General features: G+C 43.7%; 1 protein-coding gene across 13 annotated transcripts in view; it reads right to left on the reverse strand.

Moving 5' to 3' along the window:
• The window catches only part of EYA1 (EYA transcriptional coactivator and phosphatase 1), a 166,551-nt gene extending 147,964 nt beyond the window's left edge, over window positions 1–18,587 (reverse strand). For 4 of the 13 annotated variants that reach the window (XR_012649827.1, XR_012649822.1, XR_012649823.1 and 1 more), the window contains exons 1-2: window positions 18,500–18,585; window positions 5,988–6,099 (exon numbers count right to left, since the gene is read on the reverse strand). Coding sequence is in view for 1 of the 13 variants with exons in the window: in XM_075023440.1 (XP_074879541.1) it covers window positions 5,988–6,020 (33 nt within the window). In the remaining 12 variants the exon portion in view is untranslated. Of the gene's footprint in view, window positions 1–5,987; window positions 6,172–18,499 lie in introns of those variants that run through there. The other 9 variants (XR_012649828.1, XR_012649824.1, XR_012649826.1 and 6 more) reach the window with 7 other exon arrangements.
• Between the last annotated feature and the right edge of the window lie 780 nt (window positions 18,588–19,367).

Consider the following 19,367-nt stretch of genomic DNA (forward strand, 5'->3'; position numbering starts at 1 on the left):
AAAAAAGAAAATAAACTTCACTGGCAGTTTGCTTTTTACTGTTAAGGGCTAAGCTACAACTTCATCAAGACTTTCAAGGAGAGACTTCACACAGAACAGTATGCATACAGTGCACGTACAGAGCGGCTGGGAAGAGTCAGATGGATTGTGTATTTTTTATATACACATTATATACCTATTTTTATAAGGTGATCCAAAAACGCCTCACGCCACAACAAAGACAAAGATCCACCTCTCTGAGGAAGGGTGTTTGTAGCTAAGATCAGTGGTGGTATCTGTTGATGGACTGCAATGAAATCCCTGCAAGGTCTCTGTCCTGGTCCTAAAGCTCGGACCATAAGGTCAGCGCTGATTTGTGTGTGCGGAAAACACACTAAGAGTTAGGCTGGTGGTGGGATTAGTTTCTGGTATCATTGCCAAAAAATTACAAATGCTCATTAAAAATAAGAGCTACGATGAATGCTGTGTTTAGGCTCTGGTTCTGCAAAGATGAATATGCCCAACACAATGAGCTGTGGGTAGAAGTACTTCTGCCAGTGCTGCAAGCATGGTTGCCTATGGCACTTCGGGGTTTCTGCCAGCGATTAGGAAAAGTACATTTTAAGTAACAAGAATTCCTCCATGGTGTTACTGGAAACCCAGCTAAATGAATAGTTTGTAGTGAATAAGGTATGCTCTTCAAACTGCCCACAAACAGCTTACAATTTTCAGGAGTATTTCCACTAAAGAAAAAACTCTACTAATAGTTACCGATTGGGCAGTTACCATAGACAGCCTAGCAGCAGCTCATTTCAATTTGGGGAATTTAAATACATCAGCTAGTTCCGGCTGTTCATTATTTTTGACACTTACCAAGTGTTGTAAGTGGGTTTTGTGGCTTATGTTTCCAATATCCTCCCAACTGCAGATAGAGAGGGGAAGGGGAGTGGAAAGGGTGCAGGCAATTACATTTCATAGGCTCAGTTACAGATTGCAATTGCATGGTGCTTGTTGGTTGTTGCCTTGCAGAGCTTTCCAAAAAGGAAGCGCGTTACACATTTCTTCAGAATAGCAAGGGAACGCAGAAGGGAGTACAGCGCTGTGCCAGCCTTTGAGAGAAACCGAGGTAGCACCAATATACATGATTTTCACAGGTGACAATGCTGTGAGTTTTCAACTGAAGGTAAAATACTTGTATTTTCACCCATTTTCCTCATAGACCTTGTTCCCTAAGGTGACAAACAGGTAATGTGACAGCATGACAAACATGCCGTCGATGATGTTGTCCAAACCCGGAGGTCGTGTCCGGCTGTCACCAGCCATGCCACCACTGCGGCGGTGGCCTCTGAAGCCGCTCCTGGGCTGAAGAGCCGCGCCGCCAAATCCCAGCTCGCCTCAAAACAAAATGAACTTTCTAGCCCTTCTGGTAGCGAAGATAACCTTGAAAATGTGAAGAGAGTGTAATCTGATGCCTCAGTAAGACTGCAAGGAGCTTGAAACAAAGACGGAGAGATGTGAACTGCCCCAGCCATCTCTCTCTGGGCCCCATGGACTCAGCATTTCTGTGGTCGTGGAGTCTGGCTTTTTTCCAAGATTCCACAGAATCTCGCATGTTTGCTGCAAAATTCATTATTTTGCTGCAGCCAGGTGCTGGATGTTTTTTGGTTTGGTTTTGGGGTTTTTTTTTTTCCTCCCCCTTTTCTTGCTGAAACCAGCTACTCATTCTGCATCTTTCCATTAGCGGAGGTATGAGGTGAATTTTCGGTGCAAGTGCCGCTCTCCGGTACATGGCATGAGGTAAGCAGGAGAGCGGTGTCCGGCAAGCAGCAGGGAGGAGCAAGAAGTTGGAAGTATGCAGCCAGGCTGCCCAGAGCGCCGACCAAAAGCTGAGGTTTGGGGGCTGCGGGGGGAATCGGAGAAGATTAACTGCTGAAGCAGACTAGGAGCACCTCCTTTCTTGGCTCATTGGGTACACGCTGTTTGGATCTAACTTGACTGCTGAGGGCCTCAGAGTCTTCGCTCTGTTTTCCAGATGGGCAAAGTCCATCATCAAAAATACTCAATGCTGAAAATACTTCTTGGTGTACAATTTTGCAATGAGAATTTTCAACTATGAGCTTGGGCGGGGTAGGAATGAAAAGTATTTTATGCTATATAATAACCTAGCATCGCTATCAGAGAGAGACTGATGGGGAAGAAATACCCTCCAAAATATTCCCAGGAGGTACAGTAATTGCTGAAAACATGCTAATATTTACTTGTGAAAACTTCCTTGTGCTGAATCTTGCAAATAAGTAAAAAAAGATGCATTTTTTTAAAACAATTGGCAAATGGAATGAAATAGAATACCTGCTTACCTCTACAAAGACCTTTTGGAGGTTTTTAAAATGTTGTCATCAGGGTACCTCTAACCCAGGTGTATATCAACATTAAGCATATCATGCCAGAATCATCTGATTATCAGTGTTTGTCATGTTTCTAGGGCTTCTAGAGGTTTTCTAGGGCAATGCATTCATGCCAATGCCAAGTTTGGGACAGGTAGAGATTTAGCCTACCACAAATGTAAGCCACAATAATTTTACATCAATTTTTTGAAGTCAATTTGGGGCAAGATGTACTGTTACCCATTCTCAGTTTCCTTACTTCAGAATTTCTCTAACATCCAAACTGACATTTTCATCTCAAAAATACTTAAAACAAGATGTGGGTTTTTTTCTTCTCAGGTATGTGTGAGCAGTGGGACTCATTGCAAATGACTGGCAGGCAGAAAAGCCCCCTCAGGATGGTGAAGAACAGGGTTTACAAACTCAAGCGGAGATTGGAGCACTAGTATATGCATGAGATGCAATCCTATGCATGGCACTTCAAAGTGTAAACATGCTGGCTATGTATCAGACTTGCAGATTTCAGTAGCAAGCCAAATAATACTACTTTGCTGGTCTTTGCTCCAAAGTCAATCAAGTGAAGAAGTACATCCACACAAAGATCAGTGAGGTGAGCAGCATGGCATTTTGACAGTCTTTGAGAAGAAACAGCCCAGTCATTGAGGCAGCCCAGTTGTAGGAATTTATAACATCTTAGTTATCATTGAGATCTCTGCTTCACTGACGAATTGGGTTGAAATCAACAACCAATTTATTAATAGAGAAATACAAATTAAAAATAACTCACCACTTGTTTTAGCTTGATAAAACACAAGTGGACCATGTATCCATGTAGGTGCATGTATCATTACCAAACAAGCTTCAAAGCCTTTTTTGGACTTGGAAAGAAAGAAACTGAACATCAGTGACTTTTTCAGGCAGGATAATACACTGATACCCTCTGTCTAGCCAGCCTCAGGTTTGTGTTACGCTTCTTTCTCAGGCACCTAGTAAAAGAAAGGTGAGGGCAGATGTAGTGTTCAAGTTTGCAAGCACAAGCTTGCAAGTCAGCTCCTACAGAACGTGAACCAAACACATGACAGCACCATTAGGACCATTTCTCCAGGTGATGGAAGTGTTGCCTAGATGCTAAAATCCCCTCTCAGCTGTATGAATGTAACAGAGAGCAGAAGTTAGCCTACTGGGCTTATTATGGTATCCTCCTGTACACGTTAACACTGACAGGCTGCATTCCCATGTGAAACATCTCTCAGCAGAGAAATCTTGGCCAAAGACAGTGGCAAAGTACTTACTTACTCACCTATTCTCTCATAGTGTTGTCTGATAAACTTTTTTCATTTTCCTTTCCTTTCTCCTTCTCCTGGTACTTGCTCTGTTGTCCATCTAGCCCTATCTCCCTAAAACATTATACACCTTCAATTCTCAGTTATTGAATAAAGCTCCTCCCTTACCCATGTGTACCCGAAATTGCTTCCACAGCATAGTTTGCATTGGCCAGTTCCAAAATTAAAGTACCTTTCAACTGGCGCTTGTAGAAAAGTTTTCCTCTTCTCCTGTGGACTACCACCAGATTTTAGGAGTTGCTACATGTGTTTGGGATTTAAGATCCCAAACAGTTTCTGGCTTCTGTATTGTAATTGCAGAGTATTAACCCATCCCTCACGCTCCCTTTTTCTTGTATGCACATGCAGAGAGCAGAATAAACAAAAAGAGTGCTGATGCCATCTTCTTTATTTTCACTGAGACTATTTTGCCTTCTGACTACTGCTTTTAAGAAATCTCCATGTTGGCCAACCGACTGTTGCAAACACAGCAGCCTGTCCAATTATGAATGAATTAAAGTGAGGTCTAATTGCAGGATTTGATTCACTAGTTTAATACCCCATTTTTAAACCTATCCAATGACACAGCAATCAGAAGAGTCACACCCCACAGTGGTACTTCTGCCCTGTGTCATATACCTTTGGGCTGTCCAGTCCTCGCCGTTACAGAAGCCTGAGTGCTTGCCAATGCAGCAAGTCTATTCAGCAGTTACTGGTTTAGATTTTGACAATCCCGATAGCATCCATGCCTACCACCCACTTGGGTAATGGGAAGGGAAATTCTGAGCAGATTAAGTGTTTTACAGACTCTCTGCACTAAGTGGTGAAAAGAAGCAATGGAATGAATAACCCCAACAGGAGCGCTGGTGGTGCCAAACCATGAACAAATATTTCCCTTAATGCTCCTGTTATGTTAAGTGACAGTTACATTTGTCATTACATACAGCTCCAGCATACGATTATCATTCGACCCAAACCCACTGCAGCACACGAAGCCCAGGCTATGCTGGGCACAGAGAGAGGCAGGCAGTATTGCCAGTGGAAGCCGCAGAAAATCCTGACGGCGTCAGGGACAGGCTTTTCGTGCACGGAGAAAGCCTGATCCTGAACAGAACAAGGACTGAGAGCCTGGGTGGTGCTGAAAGCTCTGGGACTGCAACTGCGAAGAGGACCATCCCTGTTTAGCACCAGTCGGTAACCATGGCCACCCCTTTCTCTAGGAGTGAATTGGTCCTTTTCACACATTGCTGTAGCAGCGATGGATAAATACCCAAACGTACACATAGAGACAGGCTGTGGAACAAATGAACCTTGGAAAATAATCAAAGCCATATTGCTTCAGACAGTAAAAATGACACTAGATGAGAAGTGTAACAAAACCATGCAACACAACAGGCTTATTATTAGGTGGTTTAGTTCTTTCTGCTCTGTTGCTATGTGAAAAACTGACACAAGCATCAGGGAAACTGGATATACAAGGGGAAGAGGGAGAGATGATGCAGAGTACTGTCAAATATAGAAAATAAACAAACCAGAAAAAAATGCCGGAAAGAAATCTAATCAAATTTACTAAATAGTAGGTTTTGGAGTTATTTTACAACTGGTAAAAACAAGGCAATTTCAATGCGCACCATTTCTGTCAAAACAATCCAGAAAAAAATAAGTAGCATTTTGATGTTCACTGAATGCCAAGAATGATATCACAAACTAAACTAACAAATCAGTAATACACACTAATCATTTGACCGTGCATGAAATATTATTTTAAAACATTATTAACCATGTCTCAAAGTTTGCAAAATTTCTTACTATTGTGACTTTATAAACAGGCATTTAAAAGAAACAGCAATGCTGCTAAAGATATTATTTTTTTAAGAAACACATATTTTGCCACTGTTCATAAGATTTTGTAGCTAGGAGTTGCACCCGCTTCTCCCAGAAACAATATTTGCATACATTCACACAAGCAAAGAGAAATAACCTCAAATAATGGGATGAAAACTCTCTAACAGATCAAAATGTTAACAATATAAATGTACCAAGCCATATACTTCTTAGAGAAAGCAACAAGCATCATTTTGTAATATGAATTATTGAAGACAAATATTTTTACATCTATACTTATTTTCTGTAGCTTTAGCATAAACCTCCATCTCTCAATGAAATTCATCATTTACAGCTTCCAATCATTAAAAATGCATGTAGCTTTCTAAAACTTTCCAGTGACTTGGTTGCAACAAAAATAATTGCCACTTTAAAAGCTGTAACTTTTTTTGTCAGGATTGACAAGTTGTTTACTTACAGGCTTCCCATTTATTCCCTGGGGGTCTTCCATTGAAGATTTCTTCTTCCAAATTATATACAGGCTATTAGTTACAGTGAGGTTCAGACAGTCCTAGTACACACACACACACCTGTGGAAAAGACAGCACCACATTGCCATATTAATTTGTTGGCATGAAATTAAGAGCTGATCTTTACATCTGCAACTTTCCATTAACTAACAAATATTCACAAGTTGGGAGCAGTTATCTCCGATGAATTGAATTAATCTTGAAAATCAATATATAGTTGAGCTGTTTATTGCAAATCCACACGAGCCAAAAGCAGGCAGCGAGAGCCCCGTTGTGCTCACTGTCGGCAGACGAATAAAAGGCAGCCAGGAACTCTTCTACCGTTGCTATTTCTGTGCCAACAACACAACTTTTCCTCTTTTTTTTTTCTTTTTTTTTGTGAAGTTCAGCCTCTCCCTGATATCTATCAAAGTCAATTGTACTTTAATGCCAAGAGGAAATAATAACAAAGAAATATGATTGTAGATTGAGCTAGGATAAAAAAGAAAATCCACAAAGTTTTCAAAATGTTGCCCTCAAGCTAAGGATATTTTTATACTAAATCTCTTCAAGTTTACATTAGGGCACAGTCCTAGCCCCTATAAATTATAAATATGGGATGCTTTGTGTTCTCTCACCTTTGGAAACGGTGTTCTTTGATGTTAAAAATAACAGTAAAGCGCTGAGATGAATTAACAAAGGATTACCCCCCAAACAGACATCAATTCAAAATATGGCTTCCTTACAGAGCCAATTTTCCTTAGAATAAAATGCTGTGACCTTCTTAAAATTTGTAATTAATCATTAGAATAATTCAAACAAACCCAACTGAAATCCTCATTAGAAAAATTGGCTTGTTTTTTTTAAAGACATGGGCAAATGCAGTCTGCTAAAGAATAATAAAAATGTAAATCTGATTTTTTTAAGTGTGTATATATATACATACACCCCTTATACATACAGAAATGTGAACTGCACTTTGCTTATCTATGACAAGCGAAGATCCAATGGTCTGAAGATGTTCAATTTGTCCTAAAACCACTCTGTATATGAAACATGTATATTTTAGGATCAGGATCCAAAAATCTTATTCTGCATCTTTCTACCTGAATGGGATTCTTGCAAGAAAAAAAAAAATATCCCTTCAAGCCCAGTTGTTCTGTGCACAATTAATCCACACTGGATACTACTCATTGCACACATTCAGCTACTTCTATAAAATCTAAACATTAAGAAAGTGTTAACAGGTCCACTCCACACCCTAAGGAAGATGCTAATATGAACCATGTTTCTGTAATGCATCCACTCCCTTCTTTCTGCTTTACAATTGAGAGATCGAATCCAGTCCCGCTCCTGCTGAGAACAATGGCCAATCTGAAATATTTCTATGAAATCAGGGTTTGGTGCTCATATTTGTTCTGACACCAGATTATAGGTTAGAAAATGATTCAAGGCTTTAAAAAGTGACAATTAAAGTTAGGGAGGGGAAGGACAAGAATTTCTTCTAGCTTTAAAAAAAATAATAATAGCAAAGAGCAGAAGAAAACAGTTCTCTAACAATGCCCCACTCCTAAGCAATGACTGACATCTGTTTCAAAAACTCTTTTATTGCAAAATTCAATAAATGGAAAAACCGCACAAGCTGAAAGTCTGCCACTTCAGCGAGGGAATAAAATGGAGCCTTTTCTAATGGAAAAATATTCAAAAGTCAATTGATGTAATGCTGGTATGTGGATGACCTGACAGCTTTTCAGATCAGCAGTACTCTCTTTACTAACGGAAAGAAAACTTTACCAAGACTGGTAATCATCTACATTTAAAAAGCATTTTCTATTAAAGCCCATAAGGAAAAAGCATATACGTTTTAGTGTATATCGTAGCTCAACTGTAATTAGGTGACCCAGCTTGCAGAAACTGCTGCGGCGAACATTTTCTCTCTCTGGGAGAGGTTCCTATAACACACCAGCATCAAAAGAGCCCACTATTGCATATTCTGCCCTCCAAGTCACTGCAAAAGAGATTTAAGAAAAGGTCCTATATATACCCACACACACACTGTTAGGGGCAAAGGCTTGTCTTTTTCAGCAGACACCAGAGACCTCTGGCAGCAGAATCAAGTTAGCGGTAACATGAGGGCTCAAACATTAATACAGAACAGCTGATTTACAATGTAATTAAGTAATTTTAATTTAAAAAATTCAACTTTTAAACAAGAGCAACTTAGTTATCCTTATTATAATTGTCATCTTAGGTTATTTTTAACTTTTAGTAAAGCTTTACGAAAACTAATTAAATTCCCTTGAGTTGTTAACGTACCAAAAATTAAATCTAAATTACATAGAGTATCTATTACAGAGAAGTTGTTATATGCAAAATAGGCCATCAAATATGAGGGAAAATACCTCAAATTATTGAAGGAGACAAGACCTAAACTGAAGGGAAGTCATGAAAGTACATATCCCCTTTTATTTTTCTCTATGACTTTGGAAGTCATTTGCTTGGTTAAATATTATTATTATCATTATTATTATTAAATACATGATGGTAGCAGTTAAAAGTCCCACCAGCTAAAGAAGTACTATTGTACCAGGTGCGATAACCAGCCACCCCCTTTTCCAAACAGCTATTATTACCATTTTAAAAGGAATAAAAAAAAAAAAAAAAAAAACCACGAAGAGCAAAGAAGTACAGAAAGTGGTTTACGGGGGATTTTATTCCCTCCTTTCTGAAACGTTATCCAACACCGTGCAATTTTCCCCGCACACATGGACCTGAACGTGCGCCTTTGCAGCCAGGCGCCGGGCGGCTGCCAGCCGCTCCCCGGCCAGGCTGCGGAGGAGGCCAGGAGCTCCAGCAAAGCCCCGTGTCCTGCAAGGGTCGTCCCCGCCTGAGCGCCCGCCTGAACGCTTGACGAAGCGAGCGGCCAATTACGCGGGAAGCAGATGTTAAACACGGCCAGGGACGCTGTGAAATAATCTCTTAGGGCTGGAAGGCACTGGCGGAGGGTGATCTCCTGCACAGACGGCACCGAGCGCAAGGGTGACCAAAAAGGAACTGGCCACGGCTGACTCCCAGCACTTACAGACACCAACATTTAAGGACAAGGAACCTGATTTCTTACGCTGGCCGAGCTGCTCTCCCTACAAGCTTTGCGTTTCCCATGCACGCCCTACTCTGCCACTAACAACCCCATCTCGGAGCCGCCCCAGGGCTGCCGTAATGTACGCGCAGCTGCAGCGAGCCCCTGCAGAAGCTCACCGCGATCAGAAACAGCACGAACACACCACCACCTTGGGCTACCTTACGCTTTCCATCACCAAGGAGAAGGGATTAAACCTTTTTCCTGTTCCTGTGCCACCAGCAAAACCGCTCCTGTCTTAGAACCTCCTGGCTGATTACGCCATTGCAAAGTCTCCAAGATGAGGTCACTTTTAGTGTTATCAGCGGATACCGCTTTGCTCTTCTTTTCTTTTCTTTTTTTTTTTTTAAATAAGGTTTGCCAGACTGATCACACTTTCCCAGGAACCGCTAGGATTTTCTAATAACACCTAGACAAAATTGTATCTCCCCAAACCATACTCATTCATTAGAAGAAAAAAGAATAACAGAAAAGTCACACGTGCTTTATCATTTGGTAGAAAAAGAAAGAAAGAGGTTATGAGGCTGGGCGAAATAGTCTTTTTTACCGTGTAGATGATAGCATGTGGTATTTTACAGCTAAGGGTAGGGAACTTGATGGTTTTGATTTTAGGTGCTACATTTGAGAAGTTTCCTTTTTAGCACTTGCTAAAGGTTCACTACATACACTCCATTCCCAGGTAGGTCTCTCGTCCCCCACCCCCACTTCCTTTTAAGGTGTTAAATTTGGCAGATAACCTGGGTAGCATTTAGAAAACAATCATTTCCAAATGCTAGGAAAGAAACTTGCCAAGTGTAACAGCTAAAAACCAAAAAGAAAAGAAAAAAAAAAAAGGAAGGAAATAAAACGGAAGAGGGAAAGATATTTTTTAAAAATGAAATTTAGTAGGGACCTTTCAGCAGCTTTATAAACAATTAACTCCAGCGGTGCGCCTGAAGACCACCTCTGATTCAGCCTGGAACGCCTGCAAATGCAATACAGCATCCTGCCTTCCAGTGAGCTTCAGGGACTCCAATAAAACAGATAGGTGCCCAGATGTGCAGGACCTAACATGCACATCTGCTGGACGACATCCCACACCAACCGCAGTCCTGACACTGACCTAAACACAGACTCTGGGCCAGCTCCAGACCTCTCTGTGGGTATGCAGCCTGCAGGTAACACACTGCACCACAGCACGGGAGGTAGGTTGCTGCTTTTGCATCCCCACAAACATCCATGTCCATCTCAACAGACCTTTTTTCCCAATACCACTGAGCAGAAATGCATGGGGCGTCAGGACTTGTGGCTGGAGTAAACTTGCGGGAGAGAGGGCTGAAAAACTTCAGTTTTAATGGTTTATTGGTAAGCTCTCCTTTATATAAATACAGAACAAGCACTCCAGTGTCCTGGACAGGCGTGTGTAAAACCCATGGCGCTTACGCTCACTGTGATGTCTAGGTCAGCACCAAAGTAATCTCATTCTTTTTAAGCCAGTAACATAAATTAATATCTAGATTTTTCTGCTATCTAGGTCATCACTTTTAACTTCGAAATAAGATTAAAAAAATCAATTCAAACTGAAAATTATGGTGTTTCCTTAATGTTTTTTATTTCACTGAAAACTAACATTTCTGGTAAGGAAACATGAGGTCTCATCTACCTACACAGAAGTCTCAGTGGATGCTGGACCAGATTAACAGAGGAGTCTCAAGAGCACAAGGAAGAAAGAAAGAAGGAAGGAAGCACTATAAACACAAAGAATACACCACAGGCAAATGATATTAGTGAAAGCCTGGAAAATATATCTGTACTACTTTTTGAATCCTGACTATATTTATAAAATTGCTGCAACACCATAAGCCTAAGTATGTCTTGAAGAAACGATCTGACAACAAGGTTTGTGCCACATTTCTCCCACGTACGATTAAATCTAACGCAAAAAAGGGGGCGTTGAGAACACAAGGACCACGATACCGATTCAGACCACCAATCCTCATGGTGCTATATCCAACAACAGCCATAACTGGACACAGAAGAGCAAGAACAGAACAAGCATGTGCCATTTCCCCAGTATTTTCCCAGCTTCCTGCCACTTCTATTCAAAGGATTTCCTGAGCCTGGTGGAGCTCATCTGCCTAGCAACCCTCAGTACAGCTCTCTCAAGTACTTGTCCATCTTCCTCTTGAACCCACGTAAACTTTTTGGACTCCTAACAATGCTGAACGTTCATTTTTTGCGAGCATTACTGAGCACTGAACAAATTTTCTTGGCATTATCTTTGATGCCGACGTCTCATTTCTGAATGATGGGAGTCGGCTCAGTGCCCATCACTTTCCACATACAGCTACAACTACTTTGCCCAGAGTCTGGCAGTTTACATTTATCTCTGCAGAACTTCATTTGTCATTTTATTGTCTAGTGACTTGCCTCATAAGGTCCTTGCGCAGTTCTTCACAGTCCACTCTCAGTGCTATTCACCTCACTCTCCAAGTCATTTATGAATAATTTGCTAATTTAAACTGCTAACCTGGAATATCTTCCATTCAAGTGGACGCAACCTAGAAAAATGATTGTGCCTGATTAGCACAATCATTCAGACTAAGCTATGTGAGGAAAGCGGAATGAGAATAACAGAAAATTCCCACCTGAAGAAATAAACAGAGGCAAAAGATGTTTCCATGTTTATCAAGGAATGGGAATCTGCTGGCTCCTAATTTCAGCAAGCTCAGAAGAGCTCTCTGGTCCCGCAGTGTTGGAAAAGACTCGGTCACATACAAAGAAACCTCTCCTGAGGTGGAGAAAGAAACCTGACAATGTAGTAACCAAAACTCCCAGAGCACCTTGCATGGGCAAACGTTTAAGACTGGAGAACTGCAAAAAATAGGTTAATAATTCATCAGTTTTCGAACTTGTAAAAATGAACTATAACTGGTTCAGAAACCATCTTGATAAAGTCTTTGTGTTGCTCCCTTCATCTACCATGGTCAGGAATGGTTTAAACTGCGAACAGAAATGAGGCCCTGGTGCGTACGTGCAACAGGTATGAAAACTGGTGCCAGCGACGGCCGGATTGCTGAGCGCATCTCCCCAGCAGAGCCGCCCAACGGGATGCCTCTGTTAGGAAGCTCCACAAAGGGCCAAAGTGGGAGACACACACACATATATAATTTTAAAGCAATAATGTTATTCTTAAAATGTTATTTCTTCAAAAGCAGAGTTCTCCAAACATAGCAAAAGATCGTATTTTTCATTGAATACTAAATACACATGAAAGTCAAACTGTAAAACAACGTTAAAATTATACTGGCAACTTGCTTGCCAGAATTTTTTTTTAATGACTTACAAAATCAATGTGATGTTTAAACTACCCAGTGGGATCAACTTTATTTGTATCTGCAATGTAAGTTGAAACTGTTCAGCAAAGAAACACGCTAACAGTTCAGGACCGGAAATAAAGAATATTTTTAAGGTGAAAACATAAGGGAAACTTATTTTTTTAAAAATTAATAAAACTACCACTTACGGTGTGAATGCTGTGCCTCAAACAGGATTAAACAGCTTTGCTCTTAGCATTCCATTTGATCTTTATTATCAAAGAGTGACAGGAATCCCTACTTTCCCTGGGTTTATTTATGTATCACTAACAAAGAGAATAGAAAAAGAACGCAGCAGCCAATTCCTTCGCTGTGAGTTGTTGGAGCAATACATCCGTTTTCTGCCCTGTATGTGTCAAACACACTACAGAAGGCAAGGGGGTCCAGAGATTAACACTGCCTATTAGACTAAGTGTCACGGTTAATAAAGAGTATGAAATGCATACGAGAAAAATGTTGAGCTACGAATCATAATATGCAACTGGAATGCTTACCTAGCTCAGGAAAGAAGTGTAAGATGCTTTACAAACAAAGCTTACTTTCAACCCGTGTGGTTCTGTACAACGTTTCTAATGAGTAATAATTATACACGTTCTCTAGGAAGCCTTTCTACGCCTATTATAAATTTAGATTAAAGGTAAGGCATTACTTATTATTTCACATGGGCTTTTAAAGTAGTTTGTAAAATATATGCAGTCTATAAAAGTTTGTGGTCTAACAACAAACAACTGTACTGCCTCTGTACAATTCAGTGCAAACAAGTAAAGGTTTGCTCATCATAATTAATGCAAGGCTTCAAGGTTTACACAGAGCAATTAAAAGTAATTTTCCCCTAGGTGAAATCATGCTTTATTTTAAATCAGTTTTTTTAACTTTTATTCTTTTTTAAAAGTAAATCAGATACATTTGATTCTGAAATTGTAACAACCTTCATTAAAGCCTAGGCTTCCCCCAAGCTAGTAAAAGAATTCAAGTAAGAAACGCTACCAGCAGTATTTTCAGCAGTGGAAGCCACAGTATCCCAGAGCACAGAAAAATACACCCAAGTAGGATGCGTTACAGAAAGCATGGTTGCAAGTGAGTCATCCTGGCTATGGAAAGCTAACGCTCAACTGGGAAACTCAAAGGCCAAAGACTTGGCATCTCCCAGCGCAGGGGGACCCGAGCGCTAGGTTACAGTCTGCTGAGGTCCCACGTTCTGCGAGAACCACCAAATTGCCTCTGGACTCCCTGTGCCCACCGGAGCAGCGTAGCTGCACTCCCGTGGCACAGAGCCACCACTCTGGTGTCTCTGCATGAGTGGCACGTCCAGTATTCACAATGGATCAACCGCCAACTGAACGTCTGTACCAGTGACCTTCCTCACGTTGTCATCAGTAAGGCTAAGGATGCTGCTTTCTTATTTACCTACCATATAATGAGAAAACTTCCCTGTCTCTCGAGGTCAACTACAGTTTTCTTTGGTAAGTCACAACATTCACATACCACAAGAAGCATCTTATTTTCAGTCTTTACAACAGATCAAATGCCAGAATTCGCATTTTCTATCTACAGATACTTCCGCTTCTCATCATGCAGTAAAGGTACCTAATTGCAGTGGGTGCAAGTTTCACCAGTAGGTGCAAGTAGTCTATTTTCTTCATTTGGACTCATCTATGAGAACAGAAGGAGGAAGACAGTTTTTTCTTTTTTTCTCTTTCAATCTCTGTTAAAGTCCAAGTGAAAGAGAATGAATGGCCCTAAGCGTGAGAAAACCAGAAGGCTGTATCACTGAACTGTCAAAATTGTCAACGTGAGGTCCAGTGGGATATTTAAAGGCCCCTCATGAGGTTAAGCCATTTACATTTATTTGTTTGTTTGCTTATACTGCGAGCACCCTCATGAATGACAGTAAGCACCCAGCTGCACCTTTAGTCGCCTAAATACCTTTGGAAGTCTAATCCACGGTGACCAGAAACACCAACAATTCACTAACTAGAAGTTAATTTTAGAACAGAAGTGATACTGTATTTACCTAACAACGATGCCAGCTTTCCTTTACGTTTCTGTGCTACATCCTCCAGCTCTTGCCTCTCAGGGGGTAATCCCAGGGACGGTGCTGCCCGGCTCCCCACGGGGCCGTCCCCGCTCCAACTGGGTCAAGGGAGGAGACACTGGCTAGGACCTCTCTTCTCTAGCCAGAAGTCACTTCTTATGAAACTAAAACCCCACCAACAAATCCTTGCCAAATTTGGACAATTGGTGTGAATATTACAGAGGAGGAGAAGGAAATGATTGTAAGAGCATTTGTAGGGGTCCCAGTTGCTTTGAAAACAATGCTGAAAACCATTTTTAAATGCTGATTGGTTCAACTTTGTCGCATCTCTTGCCTGACAAATGACATTCTTTTCTTCTGATTTCTGCCAGACTGTGTTTTTATGAAAATGAATTCAACAACTCATCATTTTTAACATAATAAACCCAGAAACCTTAAGGATTGGGAGCCTTGATAAATAGGTTCTACTTACACAACTACACAAAGATGCATTATGTGTTCTTTGTCAGAAAAAAAATGCACCAAGTTTAGTCAAACAGCAGTATTTAGTTTCAGTTCTCCATGTCTCCAAACTGTATCCACCAATAGGAATGAATTTCACATACATTTATGAAAAAACAAACACACAAGGGCAAAACGCAGCTGAAGTTAAGTCGTTAGATCAACCTGTCCTCTAGCAACATCCATGCTTCTTACAAGTTCGCTTATCCTACTACTCTTGCAGTCTTTTTCACCATCACAGCTCAAGATAAAAGTGTAATGGCTACAGTAATATATTAATTGTGAAAGAAATAAGAGACAATAGTTGTTATCCATATCACATTGTTTTTACAATTTGTTATGAAAGATGAATTATTGTGTCATTTATCAAATAATGTTATAACATAATAATGTTATTTCATAATAAAGGAGAAAATAAAGAAGGTACTACACGTATTCTGAACATAACGTTTCACCTTCTTTTGAGAACAGTGTAGCCTAAAAGCTAAAAAAGAAAATTTTAGTCACACAAAACCATGCGATCCCCTTCAATATTCAGATGATCAAGAGCTCAAGCTATTGAGCTGAGAAATTAAAATTCAGAAGTTTCAGGAATCAGGCCAATTGCCTAAAGTGGCAGTAGGTGTGACTCGCTATGGAAACAGCATAGCAAGGACAGAGAAACAACTTTTGAGTTGGAAAAGCTTTTAAAAGCATATGAAGTACCCAGCTGTGGCCTCCTTGATTTTAAGGACTTTACACACAATTTCCGTTCTTATAAATAAAAAGAGCTTTCTCCTAGCTCACTTCATTATAAGGGGAGCTGCAAAAATGCAGACCCACCTCACGGGGTGGGAGTTCACCTCTGTGATTTTTCCAGGCAGCCCGGCACGGCGGGGGCCCTGGGTGGGCTGGGGCGGGGGTGTTCGCTGCCCACGCACCCACCCGCTGCCCGGGGCTTGCCCTGGGTATGGGCAGCAGCTGCCCCCCTGGCTCCCTCCCCCAAGAACTGCCCCTGCGGGTGCCTCTCCCAAGCAGCCACAGCTCGCTCTCACACCATCAAATCCGGGCAAGTCTTTCTTGGTCCAACCACTAAAGCCTTTTCGTGGTAGCTTGACCTGTATCATAGAACTCGATGGTAAATTCACATTTTACTTTTTATGGCTGTGCAGTAGGATTAGCGCTCTGAGACAGAGTGAGAAGAGATGCTGTGTCACAAAGAAGTTAAAAAAAAAAAAGGTAAAAGAGCATTAAAAGTGTCCAGACGCTTGAGAAATCATGATCTTATGATGTTTGATATATCAGATTAAACAGTCAAAGATAACAAGAGTAAAAATGAAAGGAAGGAAAAAACTCAAGCCTCCTAATTCAATTTAATCTCTTAATGTTGTATCACTCTCCCTTTCTCCAAATCTAGAAGGAAAGGTTATTTTGAGCAATAATATCTACGGATTCTATAATTAAGTAATTGAATGAAAGAAACAAAGAAAATAACCTAAAATTCTCTAAAGGCACAGGATGCAAGAGGCCCCCAGTTTCCAGCTGACTTGGAGAAACTGTTCAAATGACCTCTGAAGATTTTAAAATTCTCCTGCCAGAGTCCATCCCTCACCTTGCCCACAGTGACAGGATTTGCAGCGCAAGGAGGACAGAGCCACGAACAAGAAACAGAGTGACTTGCTTCCTCCTTTTTCTTCCTGCCCCTTTTGTGATTCAGTTTACACAGGAAGATACAGCTAATGAAGAAAATTAGGAATGAAACATCAGGCCTGGAATAAATACCACAGCTGTCGGGAACCAGTGACTTGGTTTCTACTTAGATGGGTTGTAAACATTATCAATGCTATTACAAATTCTACAATTCTGAAGACTGCCGAACCATTCAGAAAGACTAATCCATAAGTTTTAAAAGTTTGTTCGAGGATGCAGATACATGCAGTTTACCTTACACTGAAATCTATGGTAGAATAAGATGTTTGCAAACTAGGACAAAGGTCTGGGGGGGAGCGTATCCAGACTAGCCTTCAGAAGATATGCCAGCTACCTCCACGAGCTGAAGTCCTCAATTAGGGACATTTCCATACATATTGCCCTTCTGTCTCTTATTTTCTGGTGCAGCCAGACTACCTGCTCCATGACTACTCTGTGATCCTACAACTCCCCTCATTATGGTTCATGCTTACACAGCTTTTGGCAGAGAACGAACAGCTCTAATCTGGAAATTGTTTCATAGGGACTTTCCACACACCACATTCTCTTTTTAAAGAACTTCTCACAGCACTGAATGACTGACTTCTCTTCTTATAACCATATTTTTATTTTAAAGGACTATGGAAAGTGTGAGTCTTCAAACGTAGCGACTGTCCAGTGCTGCTGCTCCTACCGCATTTTGCTGCAGCATATGTAACCATGAAAGCGTTTTGCCACTAAAAGTCAATGTGAACTACTGTTTGCAATTTAAATGCAACACTGTGTTCCTCAGAGCCTGAAAGAAAAAAAAGCCTAATGTTGTATTTTAATAATTGAAGAAAACTCTGATCTTTGACACTGTGATAGAGAAACTGCCTATTTAATCACCGTTTTAAAGAAGAGAGTATTTCCAGCAAAAAATGAGCTTTGCCTCCAAGACCGACAGCACCGACAAAACCCACCTCGCGCCCAGCCATACCCAACAATCCCTTCGAAGGGCTTCGGTGACGGCGGGCAAAACGGAAACCCCGGGAGGCGAGCTGAGGAGAGGGGCGCCTGGGGGTGCACCCCTCCCTGCCGCGACGCTCGGCACCCTCCTCGCCCCCGCCAAGGTGCTGGGATGCGCGGAGAGGGGAGGGGAGAGGCGAGCGGCACGGCCCTCCTTCCCTCCCGCCTCCCCCCGAGCCCCCGCAGGCAGGCAGGCAGGCAGGCAGCCGGCGGGCTCCCGCCGGGGCAGCGCCCGGGGCAGCGGGCGGCGCGATCGCCCTCGGTGCCCCGGCACCGGCCGCCTCTCCCCGTCCGTCGGAGGAGCCGCCCGCTCCTTGCTGGGGGCCCGGCCACCCCCCCCTAACGCTTGCCGTGCTCACGGCCGGCAGGCCCGGGGGACGGGGGCGAAGGCGCCGATGGCAGCCAAGCGCCCGGCCCGCAGATTTCTACCCTCGGCCGCCAAAAACACGCGCTCGGCGGAGCCGACCCACCGAGGCCCCCGCCGAAGCAACGCAGCGCCCGGCGCCCCCCGGCCGGCAGCGGGGGCTCCCGCGGCGCCGGGCCAGCCGAGCTCTGCCGCCCCTTCCCCTCCCACCCCCCGCGACGGGCTCCCGCAGCCTCACCCCTCCCTCCCTCCCTCCCTCCCCGCCGCCGCCGCCGCCAGCCCCGCGGCGCTGCGCGCCCGCGTAACCGCCCTCGGCGGCGCAGCGCCCGGGGCTGAGCCCGCGCGTCCCGCCCGGCCCCCGCCGCACCCACGTGTCCGGCCCCGCGCCGGCCCGCACGGCGCGCACTTACTCCGCGGGGGCCTCCGGCGCGGGCCCGGCGGCTCCCCAGGAGCGGCGCCCGGCGGTAAGTTGCGAGGAGCGCGGAGCCGCGCTGGGCGGGGAGGGGTTTCGGGGAGGCGGCGGCGAGGAAACTTCCCCGGAGCGGCTCGACCCACCGCCGCCTCCTCCTCCCGCCGCCGCCGCCGCCGCCTCGCCCGGCGGCCGCACCGCGCCTGCCCGGCCGCGCCGCCCGCTGCCCCCCGCTGCCGCCGCTTTCGGCTCGCCGGGGCACACCGAGAGAGCCGCTGCACCCCACACCCCCACCCCCGCCGCCTTTTTTTTTTTTTTTCCTTTAATTTTGAGAAGGAAGGTATTATTAGAGAGGGGAAGGGTGGGCTCTGAGGCACCCCGGCTTCCTGCGGTGCTGCGGGGCCCTAGGGGCCGGCCGCAGGTTGAACACCCCCGAAGCCAGCGGCCAGCTCCGCCGCTGTCTCGGCAGCGCGGGGGCTGCAGGGCGGGCGGGTGCCTGCGGCATCCCCGGGCCGCCCGGGGTTATCTGACACCGCTCTGCACCGCCCTGGGAAATCCATCGCTGCCCTTGGTGGGGAAGGCAAAGAGTCGGTCGAGGCATCGAGGACAGCGTGGCAGCGCTGCTCTGGGAGAAGCCGTGCTGCGCGTATGGCACTTGGCCCTATGGACCTCGGATTATCCCCCAGATCGGAGCTTTTGCACATCATCCCCTCCTCATTACCTATGAAGAGAGAAAGCACGGCTTTGATTCCTTGTGTCTTATACTTCAGGTGCGAAGTCCGGGCAAAACAGTGGTAGAACATGCTCCCTGCTTGTCCATCCCGGAGGTAGGAGCTTAGAGCCTTGCATGAAGCGTGAAGCACTGGCAT

This window comes from Buteo buteo, chromosome 3 (assembly GCF_964188355.1).
Source record: "Buteo buteo chromosome 3, bButBut1.hap1.1, whole genome shotgun sequence".
Classification (NCBI taxonomy): Eukaryota; Metazoa; Chordata; class Aves; order Accipitriformes; family Accipitridae; genus Buteo; species Buteo buteo.